This window comes from Neopsephotus bourkii, unplaced genomic scaffold, assembly GCF_033783945.1.
Source record: "Neopsephotus bourkii isolate Nb327-2 ecotype Australia unplaced genomic scaffold, CSIRO-AGI_Nbou_v1 NB_1864, whole genome shotgun sequence".
Lineage (NCBI taxonomy): Eukaryota > Metazoa > Chordata > Aves > Psittaciformes > Psittacidae > Neopsephotus > Neopsephotus bourkii.
Window position 1 is genome coordinate 66,132 of NW_026902337.1, and position 24,191 is coordinate 90,322.

At 43.3% G+C, this 24,191-nt stretch overlaps 1 protein-coding gene across 1 annotated transcript in view; it reads right to left on the reverse strand.

Annotated features, from left to right (window-relative positions):
* The window catches only part of LOC133207327 (zinc finger protein 423-like), a 93,190-nt gene that overhangs the window by 57,844 nt on the left and 11,155 nt on the right, over positions 1 to 24,191 (reverse strand). The window contains 1 exon segment of the mRNA XM_061344125.1: positions 22,084 to 22,168. Coding sequence (XP_061200109.1) covers positions 22,084 to 22,168 — 85 coding nt within the window.

Sequence of the window (24,191 nt, forward strand, 5' to 3'; positions counted from 1 at the left end):
TAGTAACACAAATTACTAGCAATTAGCCATCTTAATGTTCAAAGGCAGCTCCATTTCATGTATAAAAAGAACTATATAATGCCTAATCTATCAAATATAATAGTCTGAACAAAACTAATGATATGAATAATTTCCCTGGGAAACACATTCCAGTGCCTCACCACCCTAACAGTAAAGAACTTCTTCCTTATATCCAATCTAAAATTCTCCTTTTTAAGTTTTAACCCATTACCCCTTGTCCTACCACTACAGTCCCTAATGAAGAGTCCCTCCCCAGCATCCTCGTAGGCCCACTTCAGATACGGGAAGGCTGCTATGAGGTCTCCACTCAGCCTTCTCTTCTCCAGGCTGAACAGTCCCAACTTAGTCTGTCTTCATACGGGAAATGCTCCAGTCCCCTGATCATCCTCATGGCCCTCCTCTGGACTTCTTCCAACACTTCCATGTCCTTCTTATGCTGAGGACACCAAAACTGCACACGATACTCCAGGTGAGGTCTCACGAGAGCAAAGGGGGAGGATCACCTCCTTCAACCTGCTGGTCACGCTCCTTTTGATGCAGCCCAGGATACGATTGACTTTCTGGGCTGCGAGCGCACACTGAAGCTGACTCATGTTCATTTTCTCATTGACCAGCACCCCCAAGTCCTTCTCCACAGGGCTGCTCTGAATCTCTTCTCTGCCCAGCCTGTAGCTGTGCCTGGGATTGCTCAGACACAGGTGTGGGACCTTGCACTTAGCAGTGTTGAAGTTCATGAGATTGGCACTGGCCCACCTGACAAGCGTATCAAGGGACCTCTGGTGTGGGTGACAGGATAGAAATGGCTAATGAAATGGATATAGGCATTATCACCCTGGTCTGGCTTAAGCCCTAGGAACAGTGAAGAAAACACCAGGTGCTATTTCCCTGCTATGGCTTAAGCCTTGGGAACCATAAAGAGAACAATGAAGGGTAAAGATCATTTAGTAAAACAAAGCAGGTGGTTTGCAAGATAAAGCAGGATGAGCATCTCAAAGACAGACCAAACCATGTGAATATTTGTGACCCTTCACAGTTATGCTAAATTGAGATGAGAAGGGAGCAAGAGAGTAGAAACTTACTGCTTAGCACTTAGAAAACTATAAAAGGGATGCGAGATGTGAAATAAAGTTCTTTAGATTTCACCAGAACGGGAGTCTGTCTTTGATACACCACACTATGGATGGTATCACTTACCTCCAGCGTGTCAACAGAACCACACAGCTTGGTGTCATCGGCAAACTTGCTGAGGGCACATTCAATCCCACTGTCCCTGTCCATGTCACCGACAAAGATGTTGAACAAGACTGGTCCCAACACCGATCCCTGAGGGAAACCACTTGTTACAGGTCTCCAGCCGAACACTGAGACATTAACCACAAGTCTTTGTGTGCAGCCATACAGTCAATTCTTTATCCACCGAGTGGTTCATCCATCAAATTGATGTCTCTCCAATTTAGAGACATGGATGTCATATGGGACGGTATTGAATGCTTTCCAGAAGTCCAGGTAGATGACGTCAATTGCTCTACCCCGTACATCAGTTCTATAGCCCCATCATAGAAGGCCACCAAACTAGTCAGGCAGGATTTCCCCTTAGTGAATCCATGCTGGTTGTCACCAACCACCTCAATGTTTTTCATGTGCCTTAGCGTGCCTTCCAGGAGAATCTGCTCCAAGATTTTGCCAGGCACAGAGGTGAGACTGAGCGGTCTGTAGTTCCCTGTGTCTTCCGTTTTCCCCTTCTTGAAAATGGGGAGTTTATTTCCCTTTTTCCAGTCATCAGGAAGTTCACCTGATTGCCATGATTTTTCAAATATGATGGACAGTGGCTTAGCAACTTCATTTGCCAGCTCCTTCAGGACCCGTGGATGGATTTCATCAGGTCCCATGGACTTGTGCAAGTTCAGGTTGTTCAGATGCTCTTGAACCTAATCCTCGCCTGCAGTGGGCCTAAGGTCTTCATTCTCACAGTCCCTGCATCTGCCTTCCAAGACTTGGGTGCTGTGGTCAGAGCCCTTGCCAGTGAAGACTGAGGCAAAGAAGTCATTAAGAACCTCAGCCTTTTCCAAATCCTGTGTAGCTAGTTCACCTGAGAGCTTCCTGAGGGGGCCCATGTTGTCCCTTGTCTGTCTTTTATTTGCAATGCAACTATAGAATCCTTTCCTGTTATATTTCACATCCCTAGCCAAGTTTAATTCTAACTGGGCCTTAGCTTTCCTAACCTGGCCCCTATCTTCCTGGACAACATCCCTGTATTCTTCCCAGGACGCCTGTCCTTGCTTCCACCTTTTATAAGCCTCCTTCTTCCCTCGAAGTTTCCTCAGCAGCTCTTTATCCATCCATGGATGTCTCCTGGTCTTCCTGCTTTACTTCCTTCTGCTCAGAATGCAACACTCCTGAGCTTGTAGCAGGTGATCCTTTAATACCAAGCAAGAATCTTGGGGCCCCCTGCCCTCTAGGGCTATGTCCCATGGAACCTTACTAAGCAGGTTCCTGAACAGGCCAAAGTCTCTTTTGAAGTCCAGGGCAGTGAGCTTGCTGCACGCTCTTCTCACTCTCCTGAGGATCTCAAAATCGACCATCGCATGATCGCTACAGCCACGGCTGCCCTGGAGCATCACATTTCCAATGAGTCCTTCCCTGTTGGTGAGCACGAGGTCAAGCATGGCACCTCTCCTTGTCGGCTCCTCTATTACTTGCAGAAGGGAGTTGTCTTCCACACAATCGAGGAACCTCCTGGGTTGCTTCTGCTGGGCTGTGCCATCCCTCTAACAGATATCAGGGAGGCTGAAGTCCCCCATGAGAGCAAGGGCCTGCAAGCGTGAGGTTATTCCTATCTGTATATAGAGCGCTTCATCCACAGAGTCCTCTTGATCAGGCAGTCTGTAACAGATCTTCATAATACTGTCCCCCATAGCTGTTCTACCTTTAACCCTGACCCACAAACTCTCTGTTAAATGCTCACCTGTCCCCAGAAAGAGTTACATACTCTCCAGCCTATCCCTAACATAAATAACAACTCCCCCTCCCTGTCTGCCTGGCCTGTCTTTTCTAAAGAGCCTGAAACCTTCCATTCCAACACCCCAATCAATGATATTGTTTATATTAAAGGGAGCTTCTTATGTCTGTTTGCAATGGCGAGTTAACTTTCAGTGAGACTACACTGTTAGAAAGTGTGGCTTTGAAATGAAAACATTTCTAGCCTTTTAAAGACTATACTCCTTACAAGAGAATCATAGAATCATACTCTAGTAAGTGTTGCAAATGACCTTAAGATCACTTAGTTCCAACTCCCCTGCCATGGGCAGGGACACCTTGAACTAAACCATGTCACGCTGGCCTCTTTTAAATAACCAAAAAATAAATAAATAAATAGATAAATAGCCAGTATTATTTAACTCCCCGCATAAGTGCTTTATGCTAAAAAAAATTATCACAAAAAATAGAAACCCAGGGCTTAGAGTTTGACTAAATAACATGAGGACCTATTGGCATAGCAATTCCCTCAGCATAGAAGCCTGAGACAGGAGCAAGTTCCATTTGGGAAAAAAATCCTGCAGCAGCACCATCAGGGCTCTGGCTAGCCCGTGGCACTCACATATAGAATCATAGAACAGTTAGGGTTGGAAAGGACCTTAAGATCATCAAGTTCCAACCCCCCTGCCATGGGCAGGGACACCTCTCTCTAAACCATATTACCCAAGGCCTCGTCCAACCTGGCCTTGAACACTGCCAGAGATGAAGAATTCACAACCTCCCTGGGCAACCTATTCCAGTGCCTCACCACCCTAACAGGAAAGAATTTCCTCCTTATATCCAAACTAAACTTCCCCTGTTTAAGTTTTAACCCATTACCCCTTGTCCTACCACTACAGTTCCTAATGAAGAGTCCATCCCCAGCATCCCTATATGCCCCCTTCAGATACTGGAAGGCTGCTATGAGGTCTCCATGCAGCCTTCTCTTCTCCAGGCTGAACAGTCCCAACTTTCTCAGCCTGTCTTCATATGGGAGGTGCTCCAGTCCCCTGATCATTCTCGTGGCCTCCTCTGGACTTGTTCCAACAGTTCCATGTCCTTTTTATGTTGAGGACACCAGAACTGCACACAATACTCCAAGTGAGGTCTCACGAGAGCAGAATAAAGGGGCAGGATCACCTCCTTCGACCTGCTGGTCACACTCCTTTTGATGCAGCCCAGGATACCGTTGGCTTTCTGGGCTGCAAGCGCACACTGAAGCTGGCTCATGTTCATTTTCTCATTGACCAACACCCCCAAGTCCTTCTCCGCAGGGCTGCTCTGAATCTCTTCTCTGCCCAGCCTGTAGCTGTGCCTGGGATTGCTCCGACCCAGGTGTAGGACCTTGCACTTGGCATGGTTAAACTTCATGAGGTTGGCATCAGCCCACCTCACAAGCGTGTCAAGGTCCCTCTGGATGGCATTCCTTCCCTCCAGCGTATCAACCGAACCACACAGCTTGGTGTCATCAGCAAACTTGCTGAGGGCGCACTCAATCCCACTGTCCATGTCAGCGACAAAGATGTTGAACAAGACCGGTCCCAACACCGATCCCTGAGGGACACCACTCATTACTGGTCTCCAGCTGGACATTGAGCCATTGACCACAACTCTTTGTGTGCGGCCATCCAGCCAGTTCTTTATCCACTGAGTGGTCCATTCATCAAATTGATGTCTCTCCAATTTAGAGACAAGGATGTCGTGTGGGACAGTGTCGAACGCTTTACACAAATCCATCAACTGCTCTACCGCTGTCCATCAGTTCTGTAGCCCCATCATAGAAGGCCACCAAATTGGTCAGGCAGGATTTCCCCTTAGTGAAGCCATGCTGGCTGTCACCAAGCACCTTGTTGTTTTTCATGTGCCTTAGCATGCCTTCCAGGAGAATCTGCTCCAAGATTTTGCCAGGCACAGAGGTGAGACTGACTGGTCTGTAATTCCCCGGGTCATCCATTTTCCCCTTCTTGAAAATGGGGTTTATATTTCCCTTTTTTCCAGTTGTTGGGAACTTCACCTGACTGCTATGATTTTTCAAATATGATGGCCAGCAGCTTAGCTACTTCATTCGCCAGCTCCCTCGGGATGGATTTCATCAGGACCCATGGACTTGTGCCCGTTCAGATTTTTAGGATGGTCTCAAACCAGTTCCTCTCCTATGGTGGGCCCAAAGTCTTCATTCTCACAGTCCCTGCATCTGCCTTCCAAGACTTTGGTGGTGCGGTCAGAACCTTTACCAATGGAGACCGAGGCAAAGAAGACATTCAGAACCTCAGCCTTTTCCAAATCCTGTGTAGCTAGTTCTTCCAAGAGCTTCCTGAGGGGGCCTACGTTCTCCCTTGTCTGTTTTTTATTTGCTATGTACCTGTAGAATCCCTTCTTGTTATCCTTAATATCCCTAGCCAAGTTTAATTCTAACTGGGCCTTTGCTTTCCTAACCTGGTCCCTAGCTTCCTGGACAACATCCCTGTACTCTTCCCAAGATGCCTGTCCTTGCTTCCACTTTCTATAAGCCTCCTTTTCATTTGAATTTTCCTCAGCCACTCCTTATCCATCCAAGGAGTTCTCCTGGCCCTCCTGCTGCACTTCCTTCTAGGTGGGATGCAACACTCCTGAGCTTGTAGCAGGTGATTCTGGAAGATCAACCAACAGTCTTGGGCCCGCCTACTCTCAAGGGCTATATCCTATGGAACCTTACTAAGCAGGTTCCTGAACAGGCCAAAGTCTGTTCTCTTGAAGTCTAGGGCACTGAGCTTCCTGCACGCTCTTCTCACTCTCCTGAGGATCTCAAATTCGACCATCTCGTTATCACTGCAACCAAGGCTGCCCTGGAGCTCCACATTTCCAACGAGCCCTTCCCTGTTGGTGAGCACGAGGTCAAGCATGGCACCTCTCCTTGTCGGTTCCTCTATTACTTGCAGAAGGAAGTTGTCTTCCACACAATCGAGGAACCTCCTGGACTGCTTGTGCTGGGCCGTACCATCATTCTAACAGATGTCAGGGTGGTTGAAGTCAATCATGAGAACGAGGGTCTGTGAGCATGAGGCTTTTCTTATCTGTCTATTGAGTGCTTCATCCGCAGATTCCTCTTGATCAGTTGGTCTGTAACAGATCCCCACAGGGATCTGTACAATATTTAGTAAATATTGTTAAGGCAAGTCCACATAGAATTGGATATTGAAGCAAGCGCTGAGCAAATATATGAAGGTTGTACTTTGAATATGCTTTACAAACCTGAAAGTCAAAGAAATATTTTTGAGTTCCTAATGTGTCCATACTTAATTCACACATTCAGCTATTGAGTCCAGAAATATGTTCCTGTTGATAATTTGCATCTAATGCTTCAAAAACAATCTGGCACATTTTTATTTCCCGTAATGCCTGAACGCTGTTACCAAGATAGTGCTTTACAATGTCATCATCACCACTACTATGCATATTCTTTAACTAACAGTAGCACTTAGGTCTGAAGAGTTTCCCTCCAGAATTAAAAAATTTTCTCTCAGGACACAATATCATGATGGTATCTTAATGGAAGGGAATGTATTTACCAAATAGCAGCCTTAAGCTTTTAAATGAATTCAAGTTCTGTGTTAAATACAAAAAATAGGATTTTTAAAAGAATTAAATCTGCCATTCTACCAATATTGACTACATTTATTTCATATAAAATAAAAGATGTTTTATCATAAGAGAGATTCTGAGAAGCGCTAGTTGTCCTCAGCTCCCAAATCAATGAGAACGAGGAACAAAGCACTTCACAAGATCAGGCTGAGTATCAGAAATGCTTTACATCCCTATTAGAGACACCCAGGGCTAGTATGTCCGCATGCATAAAAGTCAGTTCTGCAAAATGATCCTAACCTACATCTTTTTCACATACACATGCACTTAGAATCTACTGTGACAGGCAGGAGTCCAAGACCATCCAAAATGAGTCGAAATTTTTATTTATATAATATATGAACTATCAATTTTCTTAAGATCTGAATTTATGAAAACGATGCGTTCCTAAGTAAAAAGTTAAAATTGTTTCCTTCCATTTTTAAACAGAAGAGAAAAGCATAACTGGGAATGTATTAGTTTATGTTTGATTTTGAATCTTATCTCAACCCCTTCACCACTGTGATGTTTTCATCTCAGTGACTGAGCTTGGTATCAACTGCTAATTCTTTCAAACATAAAATCAGCTTTCTGAACTGATGCTTTTTAGGAAATTATTTATGTGGTTATTATTGCAGTTTGACCTCTTATGGAGCAATAAACTTATTTTGTTATTTTTAAGTATTTTGTTATTTTAAAATATTCTGTTATTTTTAAATGTCAACAAAAAAACTATATTGGTTCATTTTCTGCTTAGAATACTTGTATGCATCTGAAAGAAATGTAACTATGGATAGCATAATGGATGGGAACATAGCTGTGAGTTGATTCCCTCATGACTGAGAGGCACAACAAAGGATGTTGCCTGCCACAGTGTATTCGGTAGAGTATATATGTTTATGTTCATCATGACTGTTGGAAAGAGGCAGGAAAACATAGATGTGCAGCTGTTCTATGACATAACACATGGCTGCACTGGGGCGCCTGGCCCACACCCTCACAGTGGACAACGGTGAGGTCATGAGAAACTGCATGGTCCCACGAGTAAACAATTAGAGATCTGGCATAAAGCTGGTTGTTTTGACAAGGGGGATCCTCTTGTGGCCATGAGAGAAGCTTCACCTATTGGTGGATGCACCATGTAGGAATTTTCCCAGTTACCTGAGACTCCCAGCATTGGCCGCAACGGGGCTTCCTAGCTGGAAGTGTGGGCCTGGATGATGATTCTATGGTAATTGGTGATAGATCACAGTATCACAGTAACACAGTATGTTAGAGATTGGAAGGGACCTCAAAAGATCATCTAGTCCAATCCCCCTGCCGGAGCAGGAACACCTAGATAAGGTTACACAGGAACGTGTCCAGGCAGGTTTTGAATGTCTCCAAACAAGGAGATTCCACAACCTCCCTGGGCAGCCTGTTCCAGTGTTCCGTCACCCTCACTGAGAAGAAGTTTCTTCTCAGGTTTAAGTGGAACCTCTTGTGCTCCAATTTGTACCCATTACCCCTTGTCCTTTCATTGTTTGTCACTGAGAAGAGCCTGGCTCCATCCTCGTGACACTCCCCCTTTATATATTTATATACACTAATAAGGTCACCCCTCAGTCTCCTCTTCTCCAAACTATAGAGACCCAGCTCCCTCAGTCTTTCCTCATAAGGGAGATGCTCCACTCCCTTAATCATCTTAGTTGCCCTGTGCTGGACTCTCTCCAGCAGGTCCCTGTCCTTCTTAAACTGAGGGGCCCAGAACTGGACACAATATTCCAGATGAGGTCTCACCAGGGCAGAGTAGAGGGGAAGGAGGACCTCTCTCGACCTACTAACCACCCCCCTTCTAATACAACCCAGGATGCCATTGGCCTTCTTGGCCACAAGGGCACAGTGTCGGCTCATGGTCACCCTGTCGTCCACCAGGACCCCCAGGTCCCTCTCCCCTACACTGCTCTCTAACAGGTCGTTCCCCAGCCTATACTGGAACCTGGGGTTGTTCCTGCCCAGATGCAGGACTCTACACTTTCCCTTGTTATATTTCATCAAGTTATTCCCTGCCCAGCTCTCCAGCCTGTCCAGGTCCCTCTGGATGGCAGCACAGCCTTCTGGCGTGTCGGCCACCCCTCCCAGCTTAGTGTCATCAGCAAACTTGCTGATAGTACACTCAATTCCCTCATCTAAATCGTTGATGAATATATTAAATAATACTGGTCCCAGTACCGACCCTTGAGGCACTCCACTAGATACAGGCCTCCAACTAGACTCCGCCCCATAGACTACAACTCTCTGGCTTCTCTCCTTCAGCCAGTTCACAGTCCACCTCACTACCCGATCATCCAGACCACACTTCCTCAATTTAGCCGCAAGGATACTGTGGGAGACCGTGTCAAATGCTTTGCTGAAGTCAAGGTAGACCACATCCACCGCTCTGCCATCATCCATCCACCGTGTTATTTCCTCATAAAAGGCTACGAGATTGGTCAAGCATGACTTCCCCTTGGTGAAGCCATGTTGACTGCCCCTCATAACCCTCTTATCCTTGATATGCCTTAAGATGGCACCAAGGATAAGGTGTTCCATCACTTTCCCAGGAATGGAGGTGAGGCTAACCGGTCTATAGTTACCCGGGTCCTCCTTCTTGCCCTTTTTGAAGACAGGAGTGACATTTGCTTTCCTCCAGTCCTCAGGCACCTCTCCCGTTTCCCAAGACTTGGTAAAGATGATGGAGAGCGGTCTAGCAATGACCTCAGCCAGTTCCCTCAGCACCCGCGGGTGCATCCCATCTGGACCCATGGATTTATGGATATCCAGATTGCTCAACTGGTCTTTAACCCATTCCTCATCGACTAAGGCAAACCGCTCCGTTGACCTATCTTCATCCGAGGTCTCAGCGGTACAGGGCTCTTCAGGACTGCCTCCGGCAGAGTAGACAGAGACAAAGAAGGCATTCAGTAACTCTGCCATCTCTGTATCTTCTGTCACCAGGGCACCCGTCCCGTTCATCAGCGGGCCTACATTGCCTCTGGTGTTAGTTTTACCTGCCATGTATTTGAAAAAGCTCTTTCTGTTGTCCTTGACCCCTCTCGCCAGCTTTAATTCCAAGGAGGCCTTAGTCATCCTAGCAGCTTTCCTACATCCTCTAGCAGCAGCCTTATATTCTTCCCAAGTGGCCAGCCCTTCCTTCCATGACCTGTAAACTCTCCTCTTCCACTTGAGCATACCGAGCAATTCCCTATTTAGCCACGCAGGTCTCCTGACCCTCTTCCTTGACTTCCTACGTGTCGGGATGCTCCGATCTTGAGCTCGGAAAAAGCAGTCCTTGAACGTCAACCATCTTGGGCCCCTTTCCCTTCAAGCAATCGCTAGGGGAATATATCCCTTCTTAAATATATCCCTTCTTAATCTCTGTTCTCTCTATGCAGTAATGATTTAATGCATTGCTAACTTTCTTCAGTACTTTGCTTATGTACCTATATCTCTGATTTGCTTTATTGTGCTTATTCGCTATATATATATATTTACCTAATTCACATTAGTGTGCTTGCTTTATTGTGCTTATTGGCTTTAGTGTGCTTGTTTAATGAACTTTGCATATTATACAGCTAGTGTGTGGTCACTTTGTGGCATATCCTATCTGTCATCAGAACATATGGATGTTATCACTTCTCTTTGTTTTTAATGCTGAACTTTAAACTTGATCTCCAAGGACAGGAAATGTAATTCAGGTACTTGGAGCCCTATGCTACATGTATAATATACCATGGCTTAGGGCAGTACTCAGAAAATTCCCCCTGTTCCTCCAAATAGTGTTTAACTTGGTCGTCCCCATCACGTCAAACAGGGAGGTATTTATCCAGAGAGCAGTCCAAGAACCAGACCACTGAACAATTTCCATGTGACTTCTGGAAGTTTTCCCTCCAGCACTGCCTTTTGTCCCCAGTGGCTCCCAAAGCACAAACAGGGCCTCATGCATATACCACACCTCCAGCCTGCATCCCCCTCCCTCCCTCACTGTGCACCAGAATTCAGATGTGAATTTTGACTGAGAGTACCGACAGTTGCATGTGTAAGGACAGGAGCAGCACCAGAGAAGGGCTCTGCTGAGCTCCGGGGAGTTGGACAACCTCTCATGAGTCCACAAACCCTTAGAGCCCCTCTGGAGCCTGAGGCAGGAAGGTCCTGCAGCTATCCCAGTGTTAGAGCATGACCAGGAATCATTATTTCCCCTGTTCCAGCACTAACTGCACCACAGTTGAGTTTCCCCATGCACGTTTGCCAGGAGACTTTCTTAGAGAAAGGGAGAAAGAAGGGTGGAGACAGTTGTTAATCTTTTTTGGACATTAAATAGGAAACATCCTCCATCTAACCAAGACAGAGAGAAGCATTGCTGTGGCCACATCCCTTACCCAAACGGCTTAGAGCCCCAGCATGGATTCAAATGTGGTACTGGGTAGCCTGACCTGCATGTAGAGCAACACATCTGTGGAAATTTGTACACCCTGAAAAATATTATTTAGGGCACCCAGCCTGGCTTTTGGAACAGCACAGTTGTAAAAAACCAATAGGAAAACCCTGGGCCAAATCCTGTGCATGGTTTTGAGTGGGATCTCCCTTGGCAGCACAGGAAGGGCGAGTGCTGGGGCCTTTTCCCCAGGACAGCCACCACTCACATGCTGTGGGGACTCAGTGGGGGCCCCGCAATGGAAACTCCCCCAGACACCAGGGAGAACCTGTACTGACAGATTTCCATGGTTCTGGCTGCTTCCATGGCTGTTCAGTCCCTCCCGTAGAGCCCAAAGCTGTGTACCAATCCTTCTCTGCATCTAATAGACTGCAAATCAGAGGCAGTGGTGCGTGGGGAGATAAGCTGTAAGCATTGCCAGGTCAGCACAACAGGAGGCAAGCAAGTACAGAGGCAGCAAGAACTACTGAAAGTTTTTTATATAGTCCCAGGTGGACTCCCCAGTGCCTGAAAACATGGGCATGGAAATGTTTCAAAGGAGCCCAAATCAGCGCAAGGTTTCAAAGACCTCTGTTCTCTAAAACTTTCACCCTGAACACCTGTCCTGGGTTCAGCAGTAGCAGTCATTTTCCTCCTTCTTAGTAGCTGGTGCAGTGCTGTGGTTTTGACTTTCAGCCTGGGAACAATGCTGATAACACCAATGTTTTTTGTTGTTGCTAATTAATGTTTACTCTGACCAAGGACTTTCTCAGTCTCATGCTCTGCCAGGGAGGAGGGGAAGCCTGGAAGAAGCAGAGACAGGACACCTGACCCAAACAAACCAAAGGGGTATTCCATACCACAGAGCGTCATGCCCACTATATAAACTGGGGGCAGTTACCTGGAAGAGCTAGATCACTGCTCGGTCAGGCTGGGGATTGGTCGGCAGGTGGTGAGCAGTTGTATTCTCTCCCCTCGTTATTTCCCTTATCATTATTATTACTGGTGGTAGCAGTAGTGGTTTGTGTTATACCTTAGTTACTGGACTGTTCTTATCTCAACCCGTGGGAGTTACATTCTCCTCCCCATCCCTCTGGGAGCGGGGGGGAGGAAGGGGGGGAGTGAGCAAGGGCTGCATGGCTGAGTTGCCGACTGGGCTTAAACTACGACAACACCCCACATCCCCCATCTGAAAACATTTCTAAACAGAGCCATTCCTGGCTAGCTGCAACTGAGGAGATCTGTTCTGCTGCTTACAGCCCTCCTACAGGCCCCAGTGTAAAATGGATAAAAAAAATCTACCATTTACCTCATATGGGGATGTATCCAGCCTGCTCTTTCCCCAGGGACCCTGCTCAGGGCCTAATATGCCTCTGTGTTTGTGCACAGTATATGAAGGTGTTAGCGTAGGAACAAACACATAACCACCGGAATGGTTATATGAGGTGCTTTATTGCAGCGCTGGGGAACCAGGGGTACGCACCCAAATCTGGCTCCAACCTCGTCACATCGCGTTCGCAATTTATACACATTTAGCACAGGTTACAACATCTACTAATACATATTCATTAAGGATTGCCACATCATAAATGTTACAACATCAGCCTCTTCTGCGCTTGCGCAGCCCCCTCTGGTGGTCGTCCTGATGAAGTAAGGAGTCTTCCTCAGATGAAGTAAGAAGTCTTCCTCAGGTCGCCCTCTTCACCTTTCCCTTACTGGGACATATCCCAACCCTTGTGTGGATGCTAGCACTTTCTTATCAGTTTCTGGTATGCCTTTTTGGCTTTCTAAAATATCGGTTCTACTCGGGTATAGCTTCACAGTTCATTCCTTTCTACACTCCCTGTACCATATATGGTTAAGTTAGTTTCTGTTGCTAAGAACCACAGTTACAGGATGGTACAGGCATATTTATTGCTAAATCTGCAGCATAGCTAAAATTTAAAACAGCAAAGCTTTAGCCACATATAAAGGCCTTCAATTTATAAACCTTTAAAATATAAAATATAACTATTTCTACTATGCTTTCTTCTATTGTTATTATATGTTTATCCTATCATAAAACACCCCCCCTTCCTTAATATCAAAAGAGGGGAGTTCTATGATAGAACAACCACACAAAGTTACAAAAAAACGTTACAGAGTTACAAAAAAAAACGTTACAGAGAAAAACTTCACGAGAAAAACTTCACTATTCTCTAACATTTCCCCCCTTTGAAAATACTTCATTTTCAGCAAGTATTTTCACTCTTGCCCGCCTACTTATCAGGAAACAGCTACCCTTTATTACATTTAAGCAGCTGTCTCCATATAAGAGGGCGGGGGTGTTGAGTGTTTTGGATACTCTCTTGTTACTGCTCCTATGAGTCGATGAGTCCATGCACTGTTGCGGGTCATTTCCCTTCGGATACAGAGATACATTAGATATGTTATCAGAAACACAATCAATACTACAATTGCTGTTTGTATGAGGGAACGAATCCAACCGGTAAGGTGAAAACCTAAACTTTTAAATATTGCCCCCAGCCAATTTTGTTCAGCATTTTCTTTTTCTTTTTCCATTTCTTCCTCAATGCGGGTCAGTTGGGAGATGTCATGTTCTACATCTGCAGTCACATTAGGAATGTGAATACAGCAGTGATCCACTCTGTCCTTTAAGTATCCACAGACACCATGTTCTTTAAGTAACAACATATCTAATGCCATTCTGTTCTGCAAAGTCATTTTAGTTGTTGCTTGTAATTGTAAATTTAAATCTCTGAATCCTTTCTTTGTTATTCTGGCTAATCTATTTGTTTGGCCAATCAGTTTGTCAATCATTTCTCTATTTCGATATGCTGCTATTTGTGCAAATAGAGATTCAAAAGCCCACCCTATTTTAACTCCTGTGGAGGGCTCTTGCCATGTGTTTTCATCATCGATGTCATCATCATCTATATTTCTTTTTGTCCGAATTCGCAGAGTTTCTAATTTGCCTCTGAAGGGTGACTTTTTCCAAATTGGACAAAGAGTTGGTATTCCTAGGGTGATTTCTTTAGCGGGGCCTTCCATGGATAGGTGGGTAGTCCAGGTTCCATCACTTGTTGCCCAGACAAAATGTCCCATACTACGCACCGTAGAATATTTACAATCTGCATTGCCAATTGGGACCTGTATCTCTTTTCCTCCAATTTTCAATCCTCGGCATGCACATCCTGCCATTAAAGCAATTTTAATTGGAGGTATTGTAATTTCTTCGGGGTCAGTATCACAGTCTAAAATTTTGGTACAATTCCACCAAGGGACATTTTTGATAACATTCCGGCTAATCCTATGTGTGGATAGCAAATCATTAATTTCCACATTTCCTGTTACATTCTCCTTTCCTGTCCATCTAAAGCACCAAGATGTGTTTCCAATATATTGAAATTTTTGCAAAATGCTTATTGACCAAATTGTGTCCCAGTTTTGTTTTAAACCATTCGTTTTTTCACATTCCCATACCTTTTCTTGTTTGTTTATTTTATTTTCCTTTTGATAGAAGCACTCTCCCCATTCACCTCTTATAGAGGTGAACTGAGTATTTTGATAATTTCCGCATACTGATTTTGGTACCAGAACCGCAGGATCTCCAAAAACACCTTCTTTCTTGTACTCTGTCACTGTTATGTTTTTTGTTACTTCTTTTTCCTGACAAGTGACTGTTCCGTTGATCTCTGAAAGTGAAAGCGTTATTATTCCCCACTCAATTGGTTCTCCAGCTGCCTTTGGTATTGGTAAGCATGCCGTTATTTTGCTTGTGTTTTTCATTTTAGCAAAATCTTTAATTAGGCCTATCATTAAATTTTCCTCGGGATCTCGACGATATGATTGGACTGTTTGGGTTGGATTTACTGATCTTTTGGTTTTTAGATTTGCTGGTCCTTTAGTTTTCTTTTCTATGGTATTGACAATTAATGTTCTTTCACCATAATCTATACTTTTGTTTGTCCTTATAATGCATTGGTATCTGCCTTGGTCCTCAAGGGTCAATTTGAACCATTTCAGTTTTGTTTCCCCTTCATTTGGATTCTGGCTGTGCAATTTGTTTTCAATTTCAACCTTTGATTCCCATTTATTCTGCAGTTGATTTTTGTTCTGACTATCAAAAATTAGATCAGATTCTTGAGAAAATTCATTTATCTTTTTCCAGATTATCCTCACTGGCATTAATCCTATTGAAGTTGTGTTAGTGAACTTGCAGATCAGAGTAGCATTTTGTCCAACAGACTGTGTCAAGACATCTTTCCTTTGTGAAATTTCCAAAAAGGGGACAACCATCAATGGTGTTAGTGACCAGACAATAATCACAGTTTTATAATAGAATCTAGACATCCTGCTTACATTTCAGTTTAAGTTTTGTAGGACTCAGTATCTGTGATTCCCAAACTTTCGGGATCTTTTTCACCCGTGTATAATGTATCCAAGTGTCCACCCCTTCTACCTTTACTGCAGTGAAGGTTGTTAGCAGCACTTGATGAGGTCCGTCCCACCGCTCTTTCAATGGCTCTTCATTCCAGTTTCGGATGTATACCTGATCTCCCGGCTGAATGTCATGCACTGGGTTCTCCAAGGACAATGGCCTGTTCCACACCAAGGTGCTTCTCAATCTGGTTAGGGTTTTACCTAAAGATAGCACATAGTTGTAAACATCCTGATTTCCTTTAATGTGAGTATTAGGATTAGGTTCTGGTGCCTCATATGGTTTCCCATAGAGGATCTCGTAGGGGCTTACTGACATTCCACTTCTAGGCTTTATTCTGATTCGTAACAAGGCTATGGGCAGTGCCTGTGGCCACTTTATTTTGGCCTCCTGACATATTTTACTGATTTGTCTTTTCATTGTCTGATTCATCTTTTCCACCTGCCCACTAGATTGAGGTCTCCAGGGGGTATGCAGATTCCATGATATTCCTAATAATTTACTTATTTCCTGGACTATTGTTGCAATAAAGTGTGGGCCTCTATCTGAAGACATTCCTAAAGGAACACCAAATCTTGGAATGATTTCTTTGAGCAACCACTTCACTGTTTCTTTTGCCTGATTAGTGCGACAGGGAAGGGCCTCCGGCCATCCAGAAAAGGTATCAACCCCTACTAATAGGTATTTATACCCTTGTGTTTTTGGCAATTCCATAAAATCAACTTGCCAATAATCTCCTGGTTCCATTCCTATTCTGATCCTTCCCATTTCAATTTGCCTCCTCACTATTGGGTTATTTTTCAGACAAATTTCACATTTTGATCCCACTGATTTTGCCATAGTTAACATCTGTGTGGAGATTATTCCTCGTCTTAAATAAGTTACCAGTGCTTCTGCTCCCCAATGACATTTCTGATGTTCAGTCTGCAAAATTTTTCTCATTATTGCTGGTGGCACTATTATTTGTCCAGTTACTGTTGTATACCATCCGTCAGAATTCTTTTGAGCTCTTAAAAGTCCTGCCAATTTTTCATCTTCCTTTGAATAGTTTGGATTTTGTGAAAGATAGGTATGGAGTGGGCTTACCTTGAGAGGTATTAGTGCCATCACCTTCCATACCTTTCGGGCCACTTGTCGAGCTGTTCGGTCTGCCAATGTATTTCCTTCAGATATCTTTGAAGTTCCTCCTTGGTGCGCTTTAGAATGCATAATGGCCACCTGTTTAGGCTTTTGCACAGCAATTATCAATTCTAAAATTTCCTTTTGATATTTTATATTAGTCCCTTGTGAGGATAAAAGTCCTCGTTCTTTCCATAATGCACCGTGAATGTGTACCACACCAAATGCATACTTTGAGTCTGTCCATACATTTACCTTTTTGTCGTTGCTCAGTTCCAATGCTCTTGTAAGAGCTATCAATTCTGCCCGTTGGGCTGATGTTCCTGGAGGTAATGCTTTGGCTTCGATTATCTTTTGCTGTGTTGTTACAGCATATCCTGCGTATCGTGTTCCGTTCTCCACAAAGCTGCTTCCATCTGTGAAAAGTTCCCAGTCTGGTTGCTCGAGAGGTGCATCCTTTGAGATGGGGTAGAGTGCAGAAGGGTAATTTTTCGAAGTGGTGGGTAGGAATAGCACTGGAAATTCCCTGCATACTGCTTCAAAAAAAATAAACCCCCTACCTCCATGAATTATGAGCAGGGACTCTGACTTCAGACTGAGGGGCCAAGAGGTTGAAGGGAGAGCCACAGACAACTTAACTGGATGCACTTTTTAAGATTATGAAATAAGAAATAATTGAATTCTTTAATAATATTATGAACACTGATACTTGAGAGGTGTTGCTGCTACAGAGCAGAGATTCCTTTGTTGACAGTCACTTGAGCAGAATAAAATCATAAGCAAGTGCTTAGGATATCTCAACTACTGATTTTCTAGTTTTCAAAGTATGAGAAGAAAGTGCTGCTGAGAGGTCTTGGATTATCAAAGTCAAGTTTGGGTTTTTTTTACCTAAAAATACATGTCAAGGCTAAATTCATTGTCTTGACTCACTTCAAATGCAAAAGAGAGATAAAAAACTTTCCCTGGAAATGCATATCCTCCTCACATTCTTCTCTTAGATTGGTATTAACCATCCATTTTCCCCAAACAACATCTCAATTACTATTAAACCAGACACCTTAATTTTAGACAGATATAAGTTCATTGAGATGAATCCAACCTTAAGCTCCCGGGAAGACAGTCTGAGGTCAAGCTCCCCTTCTACCCCCCAGACCTGGGATGCAAAACCAGCTATATTAACTTCTCTCTCTCACTGCCCATCTGGCTAGACTTGGTCTAACACTGAGAAAGGAAACTCTTGCACCCCTTACTTTATAAGTGACAAACCAGCCTGAGCAGTGAGGAGGCACGTGCCCATCTCTCCTATGGCCTGAATAAGGGAGCAAGGCTCTCAGGCTTAGAAAAAAGGGCACAGGAGCAAGCCCAAGAGGCAGTCCATCACTCTTCTTACTCTTACTGCCTCAGTACTATGCAAATTATCACCAGAAAACCTGCACTGTCCTGGGTTCAGCTGTAGCAGTCATTTTTTCTCCTTCTTAGTAGCTGGTGCAGTGCTGTGGTTTTGATTTTCAGCCTGGGAACAGCGCTGATAACACCAATGTTTTTAGTTGTTGCTAAGTAATGTTTACTCTGACCAAGGACATTCTCAGTCTCATGCTCTGCCAGGGAGGAGGGGAAGCCTGGAAGAAGCAGAGACAGGACAACTGACCCAAACTAGCCAATGGGGTATTCCATATGACAGCACACCATTCCCAGTATAGAAACCAGGGGGAGTTACCCAGAATGCCAGATTGCTGCTCGGGTTGGGATGGGTATCGTTCGGCGGGTGGTGAGCCCTTGTTATTCCCGTTATAATTATTATTATTGGTGGTAACAGTAGTAGTTTTGTATTATACCTTAGTTACTGGACTGTTCTTATCTCAACCTGTCGGATTTACATTCTTTCGACTCTCCTCCCCATCCCTCTGGGAGCTGGGGAAGGAAGAGGGGGTGGAGTCAGCGAGTGGCTGTGTGGTTCTGAGTTACCATCTGGGCTTAAACCACGACAGTTTAGGGCAACTAAGATGATTAAGGGAGTGGAGCATCTCCCTTATGAGGAAAGACTGAGGGAGCTGGATCTCTATAGTTTGGAGAAGAGGAGATTGAGGGGTGACCTTATTAGTGTATATAAATATATAAAGGGGGAGTGTCACGAGGATGGAGCCAGGCTCTTCTCAGTGGCAAACAATGAAAGGACAAGGGGCAATGGGTACAAATTGGAGCACAAGAGGTTCCACTTAAACCTGAGAAGAAACTTCTTCTCAGTGAGGGTGACGGAACACTGGAACAGGCTGCCCAGGGAGGTTGTGGAATCTCCTTGTTTGGAGACATTCAAAACCCGCCTGGATGCATTTTTGTGTAACCTTATCTAGGTGTTCCTGCTCCGGCAGGGGGATTGGACTAGATGATCTTATGAGGTCCCTTCCAATCTCTAGCATACTGTGATACTGTGATACTGTGAAAGTTGTTTGTTTCCCGTGGGATCATGGAGAAGACATGAGGATATCCTTTCAATGCCCTTGAAAAACATTACTTAGCAACAATTAAAAACATTGGTGTTATCAGCGTTGTTCCCAGGCTGAAAGCCAAAAACACAGCACTGCACCAGCTACTAAGAAGGAGAAAAAATGACTGCTACTGCTGAACCCAGGACAACAGCATTTCTTGCTGGAGAAATGGTGATATATAGCCTCTACTTTCACCTTCAGTATTCCCTAGTAAAGAAAAAATACCATCAGCATACTCACTGGCAACACCTTTCTGGAAGCAGTTACATGTCCTGAAGGAGAGGGGGCCACAAGTCCCTTGTGCATTGAGATGACCAAAGTGAGAGGAAGCCTGGTTCCATATTAAAGCTTTCTATACTTCACTCTTTCCTAAACTGCACTGTATAAAAGTGATGACTTGAACTTAATGAACGTTCCCAGTCCATATCTCAGCAAAGAAACACAAAGACTTGACACCACAATGGAATAATTGCATATTTTCTCACCATGTCCTGGCATTTACAATGTTCCAAGTCTAGGTAACTGTCTATATTTACCTTTGTATTTATATAGAGTTCTTCCAAATATCTATAATAACTTACATACAGCTCCAAGGAAACAAGAGGTACAGTTTTCACAAACAGCATCACCACACTTTTCTTAGCCACCTATGCCTTCTACCACTGTTGTTTTCCAATAGAAAATTGGTTAGATGGTTCTAATAGTAAACCTTGTAATGTCATCGATTATTATTACAGAGAAAACTAATCTAGGGATATACATAAATAAACTTCACATATCAGTTACTGGAAAAAGAAGAAATTGCATGTTTTCAAAAGGACAAAGAATTCCCCTCTTGAATCAAGCAGAATTTTAACTTGGTACTTCATGACCTTTGTATTAAAAAAATATTTATTAGCTACTGTATCACAAATTAAGTTGAAGCAAGTACTAAGCTTGCCTAAGGACTTTTTCTTTTAGGTTTCCTGAAAATAAAAATAAAAAAATATAGGGGGGAACTACATGAAGCCACTTGTGAGGTGGGCTGATGCCAACCTCATGAAGTTCAGCCAAGCCAAGTGCAAGGCCCTAAACCTGAGTCAGGTCAAACACAGGCACATCTGCAGGTTGGGCGGAGAAGTGATTCAGAGCAGCCCTGTGGAGAAGGACTTTGGGGTGTTGGTCAATGAGAAATTTAACATTAGCTGGCAGTGTGTGCTCGCAGCCCAGGAAGCCAACCATATCCTGGGCTGCATCAAAAAAAGCGTGACCAGCAGGTCGAAGGAGGTGATCCTGCCCCTCTACTCTTCTCTTGCGAGACCACACTTGGAGTACTGTGTGAATTCTGGTGTTCTCAGCATAAGAAGGACATTGAGCTGTTGGAGCAAGTCCAGAGGAGGGCCACAAGTATGCTAAAAGGGCTGGAGCATCTCCTGTATGAGGACAGGCTAAGAAAGTCAGGGCTATTCAGCCTGGAGAAGAGAAGGCTGAGTGGAGACCTCATAGCAGCCTTCCAGTGTCTTAAGGGAGCCTACAAGGATGCTGGAGAGGGACTCTTCTTTAGGGACTATAATGGTAGGACAAGGGGTAATGGGTTAAAACTTAAATAGGGGAAGTTTAGGTTGAATATAAGGAAGAAGTTCTTTACTGTGAGGGTGGTGAGGCACTGAAACAGGTTGCCCAAAGAAATGGTAGTGTTCAAAGCCAGGTTGGAGAGAGGCTTGGGTGACATGGTCTAGTGTGAGACATCCCTGCCCATGGCATGGGGGTTGGAACTAGATGATCTTAATGTCCTTTCCACCCCTAACTATTCTTTGATTCTATGATTCTGTGAATTAACAAGGATCTCACTCTTCAAGCTTGCAAACAAGATATTACATTAACACCTGGTACGAAAGCAAACATTTTTAGATATCTTCATCTAAACCTGCTTGACATTGACTTCAAACGCCTACGTGGCTCTCAGGTGAAAACTGTTGTGACTTTTCATTTTGGGGTGGGAGTGTGAAGACTGTGTCATTCCATATTTCTGTCTCTCCGGTATTTATGCATAAATCACTTCAAAGATAATAGGAGTTACATACATGCATTGACAGAAGAATAGTTTTCTAGATGTAAAATTGTTGAAGGAAAACCATTATGCTTATGCGAGGTAAGTGCTGCATGTGAATATATGAGACACACAGAGTGCACTGTAGTTCCTTGAAGGATCTCATCAAACATTTGCCTATATGGCATGTGTAAGTATCTCCTTTGTGGTCTATGCATCAAAATAAACTGACCTCTTGGGCCAATGCATATATTTATAACATCTGTACAGATGGGAAAAACATTTATTTGTGTTCATCAGAAAATCAACCAAATAGCTGCAGCAGAAATACAACCCATCAGATTACAATAATACAAACTCTTGTGACAGGACCATAGTAGAAGGCAGCAAACACTGATTTTTAAAAACACTTGTATGTCTGAAAAGTTTAACTTTCTGAAGCCCAGAGTTGTTGTAAAAGGAAGAAAAAAAACCCACTAAAATAACTCTTTAAGTGTTTTGTTTTGACAATGTTCCTCGGGAATTAACATCACATAGCTGGGAAAATGCTAGCAGTTAAATCCTTTCAATGTCATGACATACAAAATTGAAACATAATAGCTCCTAAGTGGTTTATAAGTGGCAAGTACTTTTTACAAGGTTAGAGAGAAATTTATGCTATTAAATGGAAGATACTTTCAAAAGTTTGACTTTAATATAAATGAAAATGCTACATGAGGACTCAAAAGGATATGGGAAAAAAGCTCAGCAGCAGCACTTTTATAACCACATATTTAAAAAGCTTTGAAGGAAAGAATCATTACATCAAAACAATTTTCCTTGATGGATAAAAAAAGAAATTACAGCAGGAATATTAACAAGTTATCAGAATAGTGAATTTCAAAGAGTAGCAGAAAAAAACAAGGAGCCAATGAGTGGCCTAGTTTAAAGAATGTCTTACCAATCATACGGTTAGTGACATGGATTTGTACCTCTCTCTCATTCTCAAAGGTCATCTGGCACTTGATGCATTGATAGGTCTTTTTCTGTTTAATAACCAAAAAGAGATTAGCGAAAACTGCAGTGTAGCATAAGGCAAGTGTGATCATGAATATAGCATGTTGCATGATTCAACTTCCACTGAGGCCTTTTCTGCTCACATATCCCCAACAAAACACCAAGTTGGGCTGGGCTTTTCTGGGACCATAAATGCACCCTCTAATTAACAGCCTGCTTTAGGAGAATTTTTAATTTCAACTTTAAAAATTCCAAGTTATAGTACTTGAAACTCTGAGTGCTTAAGCCATAATAAGACTGCTTGTGTCATTTAACCCATTGCAGTAAAAATTCTTGTAGAGTGAAATAAAAGACATTGAAAGGTAACTGTTTTCAGAAAAAGATCAACTTTCTCAAAAAAATCCATCTTTAGTTAAACTCAAAATACAGTAGGCAAAACACCTTACTTGGGGAAGTGAAAGGAAAAAAGTATATTTTGTAATGGTATCCCAATTCTGGAAAAACTGCATTATCACAAGGAATTGTTTCCTAGCACAATCTGTTGTGCATTATTTTCTCTGTCTCAGCATCATACCAGGGAGGCTTAGCTGCAGAAGGCAGGAGACACTGTGAAGAGGCAATTATATGAACCATTTATTCAAATAGGGAAAATGGAGTTTGCACTCAGATTGACACTTGTGCAACATAACAGGAAAAAAATCAAAGAAATAATTTCTAGAAATTAAAATGCATGTTGACAACTTAGACATCCAAGTTAGGGGAAAAAAAATGAATGCTAAGTGGGTTTTTTGTATGCCAGCAGAAACTCTGCAGGAGCACAGTGCTTTGGTCTAATGTGTATGCTCATTGACTGCATGGGAATATGCTATCTAACTAGGCATCTTTTGACATGCAATTTAGAAAAAATTGGCTTTCTGTGCCTACTTCTTCCTAGAGAATAACTCCTGCTGAAGCAGTTGCCACCAGCCATGAGCATGTGGTCCACATACTTACAGCCAGTGTGAATGGCAGCAGAAAATATGTGAAATCTCCGTGAACTGGCCACAAGCTTAGTTAGCCAAGGAATGGATGAGAAACCCAAGCCATTAGCACTGAGAAACCCAATTTGGTAAACAACACCCTCCTAACTTGTTTGAAGGAAAATATTTTGTAGGTGGGGTTTGTGCATTTTTAGACACACTTGATTTTTTTCTTACAGCCTCCATCCCACACCTTATAATCACATTTTTAGGACAGCAGTAATAAGTCAGAAGTTTTGAGTTAAACAGAGGAGTTGCTGTCACCCCCTCTGTGCATGGGATCCTATTTTCTCAAACACCTGCTGAGGAAAGAACAAATTAGGTGCTGCCAAGAGCTTCTTAACTACTTCCCATGTCATCAGTAGCAACAAGTTAGCCTGCTGGTGGTTAATGAACATGCTGCAAAACCATAATAACAAATGCACCAGTCTATGGATGTTATGCCTATTCCATGAATTCTGTATGTAGTCCAGGCTAAAATAACGACGAGTGATTCACATGATAATAGGAAGAAGGCTGCACTCCATTGGCCGAAACCTGACACAGCCAACCACATAAAAGGAAATAGTTTGGACTGGCTAGTTGTCCCTAGGCAGCTCAAGAAAGTATCTTCCTGGAGTCCATTCGGAAATCAAGGCTGTGAATGGAAAAGCAGCTGGATTTCTGCAGCACTTTTTCTTGGGAGTCTCTTCTGGCAGACAAGCACAGCACACACATGTACACATGTCCTCTCAAACATGCTGGCATACACATGCTGAGGGCTCCTAATTTAAAAAACAAAACACAAAAAGCCTTGGAGGAAAAAAACAGGATTTGGGAAGTGAAGGATTCATGTGGTCACATTTAAAACTTGAAACCTTCCTATTTAAAACTTCAAAGCTGACTAAGTTCTGCCCCTTGTTCAACACTTACTTCTGTTATGAGGGGTCCATAAGTAACTAGCTAAAAAGGACAATATTTCAGCTCAACTCTATTTCAAACTTTTAAATTTATGTTAAATACAAACGATTCACATTTGTTTATTGATTTCAGT